Source organism: Peromyscus maniculatus, chromosome 3 (assembly GCF_049852395.1).
Source record: "Peromyscus maniculatus bairdii isolate BWxNUB_F1_BW_parent chromosome 3, HU_Pman_BW_mat_3.1, whole genome shotgun sequence".
In the NCBI taxonomy this organism is placed as follows: Eukaryota; Metazoa; Chordata; class Mammalia; order Rodentia; family Cricetidae; genus Peromyscus; species Peromyscus maniculatus.
The window spans coordinates 53,134,808-53,146,139 of NC_134854.1; the positions used below are offsets into that span (position 1 = coordinate 53,134,808).

At 43.4% G+C, this 11,332-nt stretch overlaps 1 protein-coding gene across 2 annotated transcripts in view; it reads left to right on the plus strand.

Moving 5' to 3' along the window:
• The window catches only part of Svopl (SVOP like), a 65,195-nt gene that overhangs the window by 48,310 nt on the left and 5,553 nt on the right, over positions 1-11,332 (plus strand). The window contains exon 15 of one of the 2 annotated variants that reach the window (XM_006990443.4): positions 9,272-9,385. In XM_006990443.4, the coding sequence (XP_006990505.2) occupies positions 9,272-9,385 (114 nt within the window). Of the gene's footprint in view, positions 1-9,271; positions 9,538-11,332 lie in introns of those variants that run through there. The other variant, XM_076566512.1, reaches the window with a different exon arrangement.

Sequence of the window (11,332 nt, forward strand, 5' to 3'; positions counted from 1 at the left end):
GGTTTGGGGAATACTGTCTTGGCCATTCATATTGTTCATGCTGGGGATGTGACTTGGGCACGTGGTCTTCCTTCCTTGGTTATATATCTGATATGTGATTCCAGCCTGGCTCAGGCTGGGCTAAGGCAGGACCTGTGTGACCAGAGTTAGGCTTGGGAATGTGGACAGGCTTGATTCTGGGCAGATTCACTAGGGAAAGTTGGTGCATAAGCTGTATATCCACAGGTAGGCCTGTGCGTGTAAGGGATAGTATGGGCTAGCTTGGAGAACTCACCTAGAGTTAGGCCTAGGTGAGGTGTGGGGATGGCACAGGATGGTATGGGAGGACGTTCCAGGATAAGCTGGTGGACAAGTTCAATTATATGTGTGGACATGTGCATATGAGTGCAGTTTTCCATGGGGGTCTTAAGAAAGCATTGGATCCCTTGGAGTTGGAGTTACAGGTAGTTATAAGCCAGTCGCCATGGGTGCTGGGAACTGACCTATGGTACTCTGAAAGAACAGCAAACACATTAGATTGCTATGGTACTATCGCTCTACTCCCTCTGCTAACACTTAATGGGTACTTATAAAGAAAGGTTTGTTTAGCTCAGCTTTGGAAGCTGGAAGTCCAAGATCAAAAGTGTCCATTAGTTCAGCCTCCGATGAGAGCTTCATGGTCAGCATGTACAGAGTGGGGAGCAGCAGAAGGGGGAGATTACATTAGCAAACGGGAGGTGCAGAAGGCCAAGAAGCTGGAGTCCCTCAGTCCCTCCCGAGCTCACATCTCCAACTGACCTCAGGGCCTTCCACCAGACCCCACGTCTCACCGTCACTTGAACAAGGACCCAGCTCCCGGTGAATAAGCCCTTGGGGGAGACAATGAAATGCTGGCAGTCCTGTTTCCATTGGTTGTAGCAGCAAATAAACTGGACAAGGTTCTAGTAGTGTGCTAGAGCCAACTTGGGCTGACTAGGGAAAGCTGGCTCTTCTATTTTCTGGAGATTCTACAGCTGCTTATTATGCTGCCATTCAAAGTCAGTCATGGGGAGTGTTTTCAACCCCAATGGGTTAGGACTTTGGGTTCCTTGAGAAGCTGCTGTTAAATACCTGGCAGCACACCACTGTAAGGTTCCTCGCTCAAGAAGTTTACATAGAAATTGGGTAATTTGTAAATATGCAAGTACTATAATTTATGAGTGCATTGGAAACAGTGTGAGGAAAGAGGTGACAAGCTTTGAGAACAAATTCTCTTTGGCAAGTGACATTGAAATTGAGATCTAAAGTGTAAGTTGACATCGGTGTAAAGAGAAAGAGCCTGTTAAGTAGGATAACAATTGCTACAGGATCATGAGGTGGGACAGAGATTGGAGTGTTCCAGAAACAGAAAATTGCCAGTGACCGAGTATGGCAGAGTGTGTCTGCCCAGCACAGGAAGGGCTTCATTTGCTAGACTTTGTGACTAAGGTGGTGAAGTCCATTCTTCTCTGCCACTCTAGGCTCTCCAGGGCCTTATTTTGGTGTAGGTGGATATAAACCTCCTGTTAGTTGTAATGTACAAATGTCCAAATCATGTTTAGTTTAACGAACTTTTGTTGTGTGTGCGCACCGGATGTGCAGACAGAGGCCAGAGAAGGATGTCAGGCGTCCTCTATTCTTTGTCTTATCCCTTTGATGTAGTCCCACTGGTAACTTGGATTTACCACCAGCTGTTGGCTAGGCTAGCAATCAAGAAGCCCAGCGATGCTCCAATCTCCAGCTCTTCCAGCACTGAGGATACAGGTGTGCTGACCATTCCCAGCTTTTTATGTGGGTTCTGGGGGATCCAAACTCAGGTCCTCATAGTGCTCTTAACCACTAAGCTATCTCCCCAATCTAAACTACTTTTATAAAAATGCAGCCCAGATTCTGACTAGAAATCCCTGCTATGCCCGCTCTCTTTAAGTCTACTGGAATTTCTTCATTGAGGTCTCAAGCAGCAAAAAGCTCTGTGATTTTTTTCAAATGGCGGGCTGGTTGTCCCAACACTACCAAACAGTCTTTTGCTGAGGAATTAGAGATGCCTGTCTGCTCATGTCTCCAGCTACTTGGTGCATTGCTAACTCACTATTTCAGTCCTGAGCTAGCCCGTATTGTTGCCAATTACATTTTCGTTACTCTGATGAAAGTGCTCTTTAAAACACCTCTCCTTCGTTCTTAGAGAGACACAAGAATTATTTGTTTACATTCTGCCTCCTGTGTTTGCCCAAATCCTAAGATTTTTTTTTTTTAATCTTTTTGACTTGGTACTGGGGATTGAACCCAGGATCTCATATATGCCAGGCAAACACTTTACCGTTGATACATGCACACGAATACATACATATAGCTCACCACAAAGATTTTGATGGTTTGTTAAAGCTATTGGTTAGTTTAGAGTTACCTTTTTAAAAATGTCTCTACCTTCCTGAGAATTAAGTTTGTGTGTCCATTTGTTCCTTGTCCATTGGTGCCCCTTTACTAGGACCGTTTTCTTCAATAGCTCCTGATAGATCCACGTGAAGGTCACACATAGACATCTTGTGCTTTTTTTCTTGAGACTTACTTAACTTCCATTTTAACTTGTTTGAATACATGCTCATGTGTACGCATTATTCTCTGAAGCAGGGAGTTTCTTGTTGAATCTGCCAGTGGCCTGGCTTGCTGGGCATTAACACAGGTACTGGGGAGCTGAAGTGCTTTACCCCAAGCCTTCTCCCCAAGCCCTGGCTCTTGTCTTTAGCTTACTTGCTGTGGGATGTTCTGTATGTCCTGTGGGAGCCTGTTCTTGGGTTCCTCGTGGCTTCACCCAGCAGGTCCTCATAGAGGATGATTAGGACCATGGGCCTGAGTGCAGGTGTCTCAGATGGTCTGCACTTGGCTGTGCTGGGGAATGGTCTGTATGGCAAATTGCTTTAATTGGTCAATAAATAAAACCTGATTGGCCGTGGCTAGGTAGGAAGTATAGGCGGGACTAACAGAGAGGAGAAATAAAAGAACAGGAAGGCAGAAAGGACTGCCTGGAGCCATTGCCAGGACAAGGAAGATGTCAAGTACCGGTAAGCCACGAGCCACGGGGCAAGGTATAGATTTATGGAAATGGATTAATTTAAGCTATAAGAACAGTTAGCAAGAAGCCTGCCACGGACATACAGTTTGTAAGCAATATAAGTCTCTGTGTTTACTTGGTTGGGTCTGAGCGGCTGTGGGACTCGCGGGTGAAAGAGATTTGTCCTGACTGTGGGCCAGGCAGGAAAACTCTAGCTACACTTACTGTTTTCAAGAAGCCAGCTGACTGACCTTGTTCTGAAGTTCTCGGGTTTGTAGTTGCATGCCTTCTGTGACTGCTGCATTCCACCCATGCCGAACACTTGCAGTCAGCATGTGAATGTGTTTGGGATCCCAGCACAGACTGTACACAGTCCTTCCAGCCTCCCTCCAGTGACTCACCAGCCACCCCTCCTCTACCCCTGCTCAGAGCTCAAGATTCAAAGGTTTCTTGAGCTCCCAGCCATATTAAGGAGTTTGCTCTCTTCTGGTAGCTTCTATCATTCCTACCTTCTTGTTCTTCCTCCTAAGTCCCTGGTGGGTTCATCTCAGTTGCTTTAAGACTTATTGTTACTCTTCTTCCTTTACTTGTTGGAAAAATTTTTTTAAAAAATTATTTTATTTTCTGGAGCTGAGGACCGAACCCAGGGCCTTGTGCTTGCTACCACTGAACTAAATCCCCAACCCTGGAAATTTCTTACTGCTTAGTATTAGACACTCATATTTCCTCCTCATTCTGTGCTTACATGCCATCACCTTTATGGTTTAAATACCTACTATATGCCCATGGCCTCCCCTTTTTAAGGGGAGGTGCCAGTTTTGCTTTAAATTTTTATTTAATTAAAACCCCCTTATGTGTATGGGTATCTATGTTTGTGCACCGTGTGTGCAGTGTCTGAGTCCAGAGAGGCATTGGCTCCCCTGGAACTGGAGTTATGGATACTTGTGAGTCACCATGTGGGTGCTAAGATATGGACAGTTGTGAGTCACCATGTGTGTGCTAGGAACTGAACCCAGGTCTTCTGGAAGAGCAGCCAGTCCTAATCTCTGAGATCTCTCTTTTAAATTTGTGTGTGTATATGTGCATGGATATGCCATGATGTATAAGGATGTCAGTCTTTCCATCATGTGGCTCCATCATAGGGATTGAATTTAGGTTTGGTGGTATCGGGCTTTGCTACTCTCCACTCTGCCCCACCCACCTTGAGATAGGCAGGGTTGCAATGTAGTCCAGATTGGCCTCAAACGCCCTGTGTTGCAGAGGATGACCCTGAAATCCCAACTCTCCTGCTTCTAATCCTAAATGCTAGGATTACAGCTGTGCTGCCATGCTTAAATTCATGACTCCTAAAATTTCATCTCTGCATCTTCTGAGCCCCAGATTCATCTAATTACCTTCTCAGCATTTCCATTTGACTGTTTCAAGAGAATCTTAATTCTAGCATTTCTAATTAAACTTCAGACATTACCCCCCACCCCCAAAATCCTTCCCTACAGTTTATCAGTTGCTTCACTATTCAACTGGTGTAGACAAGACACCATGGGCTGTGTGGGAATAAACAGACATTATTTTAGGTTCTAGTCAGAGCTCTCTTCCTGGCTTGTAGGTGTCTCCCATCATGGGACATCTGATGTCTCTCTACTCTTTCTGGAAGGGCTTGATCTTGTCATGGTAGAACTGTTTTATCATTGCCAAACAGCAGGTGTACTTTTTTTTTATTATATTTTGAATTGTATGTGTGCACATGGGTGCAGGTTGTATCTCTCTGGAGCTGGAGCTATGGGCAGCTGGGAACCACCTGACATGGGTGCTGGGAATTGAATGCAAGTTCTCTGCTATACCCCCTCCCCCCCCACACACCCCAGGACAGGGTTTCTCTGTATAAGAGCCCTGGCTGTCCTGGAACTTTGTAGACCAGGCTGGCTTGAACTGCTTCTGCCTCCAGAGTGTTGGGAATAAAAGCATGCACCACTACTGGCTGGCTAGGTTCTCTGCAAGTGTGGTAAACTAGGCTGGGCCTTTAATCCCAGCACTCGGCAGGCAGACCGACCAGGCAGATCTCTTTGAGTTTGAGGCCAGCCTGGTCTACAGCGTGAGATCTATCTAGGACAGACACCATAACTACACAGAGAAATCCTGTTTTGAAAAACAAAACTAAGTGGTAAATTATTGTTCTAACTATCTCTCCAGCCCCTACAAGTAATTTTACAGTTTGCCTTTTAATTTTACCATGAAAACTTTTGGGCATATGAACTTTTAAATGTTTATGTAGTCAATGAAACAATTATTTTAACCTATGGTTAAATGATGGTTTTTTTTTTTTTTTTTTTTTTTTTTTTTTTTTTTTTTTTTGGTTTTTCGAGACAGGGTTTCTCTGTGTAGCTTTGTGCCTTTCCTGGAACTCACTTGGTAGCCCAGGCTGGCCTCGAACTCACAAAGATCCGCCTGCCTCTGCCTCCCGAGTGCTGGGATTAAAGGCGTGCGCCACCAACGCCCGGCAAATGATGGTTTTGTCATGTTTAAATATCTTTCCATGATACTTTTTTTTTTTTTTTCTAATGACAAGGTCTCTCTATGTAGTCCTGGCTATCCTGGAACTCTTATGTAGACTAGACTAGCCTCAAACTCCTGGAGAGTCCCTTATCTCTGCCTCCCAAGTGCTGGATTAAAAGTATGCACCACAATGCCCGCTACATTCATTTACGCTTTGATTTCTACTTTATGCTTAAGGTCTGAGGTAAGAATCTAGCTTTCAAAAGCCACAGAAAGATTGGGGATGTAGCTCTAGAGAGGCTGCCTAGCAGACACAAAGACTGATGGCTGTTAACTGCTAGCATACTCTCAACTGATTTACTAAGTCCCCGTTATAATAATTCTCCGCAGGTACTCACTAATGATATTTTGTGATTCACTACTGTACTGCTCTGCTCTCTAACCTCATGTTTAATACCTGAGGCTAATAACTTCCCTCGGGCTCCCTGACAATTTTCAGGTTTTCTGTTTCCTACATGTTAATTCTTTCAAATTCATTTTAAAAAGCATTTTCTTTTCCAATTTGATTGCATGTTCCTACTGGGAATTTTTATTTCCATTAGAATTACAAATTACCTTGGTGAGAATTATGTAAGACTTTAAGAACTAAAACTCACTCATGTGCTGTTTAATTAATGTCTGAGTATGCATTTTGTTTTTTTTTCATGCTTGTTTAATTTTGAGTCTAGGATTTATATAGCCCATGTTCTCCTCCATGTTATGTATCTAAGGATGGATGACCAGCCTAGCATTAAGATTACAAGTGCAGACCACCATGAACTAGTTAGCCAATGCTTGGTGCAGAGTGGGCTGCAACCTACTGAGCTCTACCCCTTCATTATTCTTAAGTATTTTTATACTGTTAGCTGTGTCTCACAAATTTAATGCTGTATTTCCATTATATTCAGTTTAGATTATTTTGAGTTTTTTGATAGCTTAGAAATGGAGTTGGTTTTTTTTTTTTTTTGTTATTGTCTTTATAACCTGATGCCATTTTAGTTAGAAAACAATGATTTCAGCTGTTTTAAACTTATTGAAATTTACTTTATTATGGCCAAGGATATGGGGTTAATCCCAGTTAGCATTTGATGAACACTTGAAAGAGGATAGGCTTTCTGTTGATTTAATAGTGTCTTCAAGTTGCGATTCCTCTAGTCATTCTATTAAGAAAGGGATAGTGGACTCAGCAGTTAGGGGCTCCTGTTGGTCTTCCAGAGGACCAGAGTTCAGTCCTTACCATCCACATCAGGCCTCTCAGAACTGCCTCTTATTCCAGCTCCAAGGGATCTGATACCCCCTCTGGTTTTAATGGGCATCTCATGCACATGCACGCATGTAAGTGGAAAATAAATTTTAGAATGAGAAATGGGTACATGAAAGTCTCCAGTCATGTGTTATTCCTCCGCTCAGCAGGGTGTTTGAGCTCCTCCATCTTGTCTATTAACCTATGACTTGTCTTGACAGACCCTCTTTCACATAAAGCTCCTTGTCTTGGCTCTAGGTTCTGCTTCTTAGTGTTTCTCCTCCCTGATGAGGGTTGAACCCTGGTCTGTGTTCATACTAGGTAAATGCTCTCCCACTGAGCTACAACCCCAATCCTGCCTTTTAGTTTTCAGGGTTTTTTTGTGCTGATTATACCTAGGGCCTCCCACAAGCTAGACAAGCTATGTCCTTAGTTTTTGTAACTCTTTTAGAAGTGGAGATCTCTTTCCTTTTGGCTTAGTCAGTGTGGACTGAACTCAAACTATGCATTTTAACTTTTTTCCATCTTTTATTCATTCATTCATTCTTTTTTTTGAGACAGGGTTTCTCTGTGTAGTTTTGGTGCCTGTCTTGGATCTCACGCTGTACATCAGGCTAGCCTCAAACTCACAGAGATCCACCTGGCTCTGCCTTCCAAGTGCTGGGATTAAAGGCATGCGCCACCACCTCCTGGCTCTTAAAAAAAAAAAAAATTTTTTTTAATGATGCTGACTGTTCTCAGGGCTCATACATGCTAAGCATGGGCTCTAACACTGAGCTACATCCCCAGGTCCCCAGATGACTTCTATAATACTCCATAGACTTCTTGCTTACAAATAACAGAAAATTACTTAGGCTAGCTAAGGTTGTGTAAGAATGTGCAGTGACAGCTATACACTGGATTGCTACGAAGAAGAGCCCTGCATCTCTCTAGGGAAGCAAAGACTAGACAGTTGCTAGATTAGTTATGTAATTTAAACTCAACTCTTTAGGGTCTTATCTAACTCAGTACTCTGAAATAGGTGCAAAAAATAAAAATAAAGGTAAGGATAATTAGAATCCATTCTAGCGGTGGTGAGAATTCTGATATGCAGTGACCAAAGTGGTAAATTCCAGACATGTACTATTACTGATCTCATCACGCACTGTGCAGGCTACCTAGTCTCTTGGTTTCTGTTCCTTTTTTGTTTCCCCAGCCTCCTGCTTCAGAAAATTTTACTTTGGTGATGAAAATCAAAGAACTGAGAGCTAGGTAACTAGCATTTGGAGGCAGAGAAGAACTGAGTTCAAGGCCAGCCAGTGCTACATGAGACTTCCGCCACTCCCAAGCCCTAGGAGGCACCACCCCAAACCCAGAACCTTCTCAAATCAGAGTATCAGCTATCATTTGCTAGGTCAACTCCAAGTAATTAGAGATGTTAATCTGTTGACATATGTGGAGTTACTTGCCAGTTTGGAAGGCAGTAGACTTTATATAGTGGAGCTGGGTTCCTGAGTTTGGTGTCTTAAGGAACATACATGGTGGCGGTATTATCACTAGGTTCTGGTTCCCAGAGGCTATAGTTGTTGTGATGAGTCAGGGAAAGCTTATCTGTAAAACGACTGGTTGGACTAGACTAGGTATTTCCAGATCTCCTAAATTGTAGCGAGTCTGATTCTAACAATCTTCTTGTTCCTTTTTCACTGTACAGGCAACTATCCTGTTAAAATTAGCTGATAACTACCAAGTCCCTGATTCTCTGCCAACTTTGGGCACTGTCCTGGAGAAACAGGTGCATGGAATCTTTAGTTATTCAGCAGCAAAGTGAAAAGATCCAGCCAACAGATGTATGTAGACTGACAGAAAGCCTTTCTTATATGGAAAAAGACACCAAAGTTTTGACAGTCAGCTGGATGTGGCGGTGTGTGCCTTTAATCCTGGCATTTGAGAGACAGGCAAGCAGATCTGTGTTTGAGGCCAGCCTAGTCTACAGAGTGAGTTCCAGGACAGCCAGGGCTACAGAGAAACCCTGTCTCAAACAACAAAAGAAAGTCCTGACAGTCACACAAAACAGAATAGAGATAAGATGAATTAGCAATCTTTTCAGACTCTGGAGATTATCTCTCTTGTAAAAAGAAAGGTTCTGCTGTTTTGTCCCGACAGAAGTGGAGGTTAGGAGTTAAGTAGGCTGAATTAGTGTAAGAGCGGCTGGGAGAACAGGAAGTTTTCCTGTTTGGCCAGATGTAGGTAGGTGCAATGAGATCGAAGCTGTCCAGTGTGCATTAATGCCAGCCACTCAAGATGCCTCTACCAGCCTGGTCTAATCAAACCAATGTTCCAAAAGCACAATGTACAGAGTAGGTTACAAATGACCATTTATGTATGTATTGGGTAATGCAAATCCTTTGATCTAAAGTACTAGTGAAGTGACTGGGGCATGGTGAATTAAGTGATTCTGTTTTGACCCACAGGTCCTAATGAGTGCCTCCTTCCTGGGAGCCCTATGTCTTTTCTCATCCGTCTGTGTTGTGTGCGCCATTTCTGCATTTACTCTCCCCATTGAGACCAAAGGACGTGCCTTGCAGGTAAGTGACTCAGGAAGCTCTTGATTTTCTTACAATTAACCACTTAAAAACTATTTTTAATTATGTGTATGCATATGTGTAGATATGTATGTGAATGAGTGCAGATCCCCTGGAGTTACAGGAGTCTGGGAGATGTCCAACACCGGTGCTAGCTGAGAACTAACTCAGAATAGTAACGTATCTGTTGAGCCACCTCTTAGCCCCTCGGCCACCACTTTTTGACCCAAGAGAAGTTTGGGATATAGGTAGCCTTTACTTAAGCAGGCAATGAAATCTTATTAGAGGGTCCTGATTGAAATTCTGGGTTTCCAGTCTCTCACATACAGTTTTGAGCAGCAATCAAGGTGAAGTTAACTATGAATTCACTTCATATATTTCCGTGTAAAAGCTACTGTTTAAAAAATGGGGCTGGGTTCAAACATCACTGCAGGGCCTTTAGGATCACAAGGCTTGGATGCAACAGACCAGCTTCTTTCCCCAACACCCACAGTGAGTGGTTAAAGCTTCAGCACAGCTTCCCTGGTCTAGCTGTGGAGGGCGAAGCTTTGGATACCTACAGCCTGTGATCTCCATCTGCCACAAGTAAACTGACCTCCAGTTCCACTGCATCTGGAAAGCTCCAGAGCAGCATTAAGCCCATCTATCTAAATGAAGGCTGCCTGAGCAAACACCTTACCAGACCACCATGGTACTCACTAGGGAAGGAACCCATTCATAGGGCCTGATGGCCTCTAATGGCCCCCACCACCTCAAACTAATGAGTTCTGCTGCAAAGGACTGGCTTTTTTTTCCCTTTCAATTTTCCTTTCTCATCTTCCATGATTGGTCTACTTAACATTAAAGATTATGAAGGCAGGCAGTATTTTGGCCTATGAAATGAAATGGCCCTGAGCTCTGTGTTTAGGCTCCTTATTTTTTTTGGAGGCTGTGGATGAAGTCAGGGCACAGGCTCCTTAACATACCTCTCTGCTCAAGTCCCTGAGAACTTGGAACTGTGGCTGTGGAGTATTATTTTCAGATGTGTTACATTGTTTATGCTGCGGAACATTTGTTTAATGATGAAAAGGTGTGTTGCCTTCTTTTATGTTGCATTTGTTTAACTCTGTGAAGCTGTGTTACTTTGCCTGTCTAAAACACCTGATGGTCTAATAAAGAGCTGAACGGCCAATAACGAGGCAGGAGAAAGGATAGGTGGGGCTGGCAACAGAATGAACAGAAGGAGAAATCTGGGAGGAAAGAAAGAAAGAGCAAGAGAACAAGGGGCCAGCCACCTAGCCACCCACAGAGTAAGAGTGAAAGTAAGATATACAGAAGTAAGAGAATGGTAAAAGCCCTTTGGCAGAAAAGGTAGGGGGGGGGAATAATTGAAAGTTAAGAAAAGGTGCTAGCAACAAGCCAAGGGCATTTATAGTTAAGAATAAGCCCGTGTGTGATTTATTTGGGAGCTGGGTGGTAGGCCCCCCAAAAGAGCAAAACCAACTACAGTAGCTTCCAGTGTGGAGCACAGACACCAATCAAGATCTGGTTATCACCGAGAGAGAGGAGTCAGGGGGCTTTTCTACCTTACAGCAAAATGTTAATCGAAATCATCTGCAGTTGCCCCATCACTGAATGCTTAAGTCAGACAAGATAACGCTTGTGTTTCCTTTTAGTATTACAAAGGATCACCACACTCTTTTTACTAGGGTACGAGTTGGGCAAATTTTTACACCAATGTAAAAAACACCGAGTTTTATGCTAATTTTCCATTCCCTACATTTGTGGTGACTTTCTTGCCTCAGCCTCCCAAGTGCTGGGGTTATTAGGTATGAGCTACCACAGTGGCTCACAATTTAAAAAGGAGTTTTACAAATAAGACTGAAGAAATCTAACAGATCATTTGATGTTCCCTGTGGATGTCCACCTCACTACAAAGCCAGTCCTTTTCCTGTTGCTGGGGCATGACTG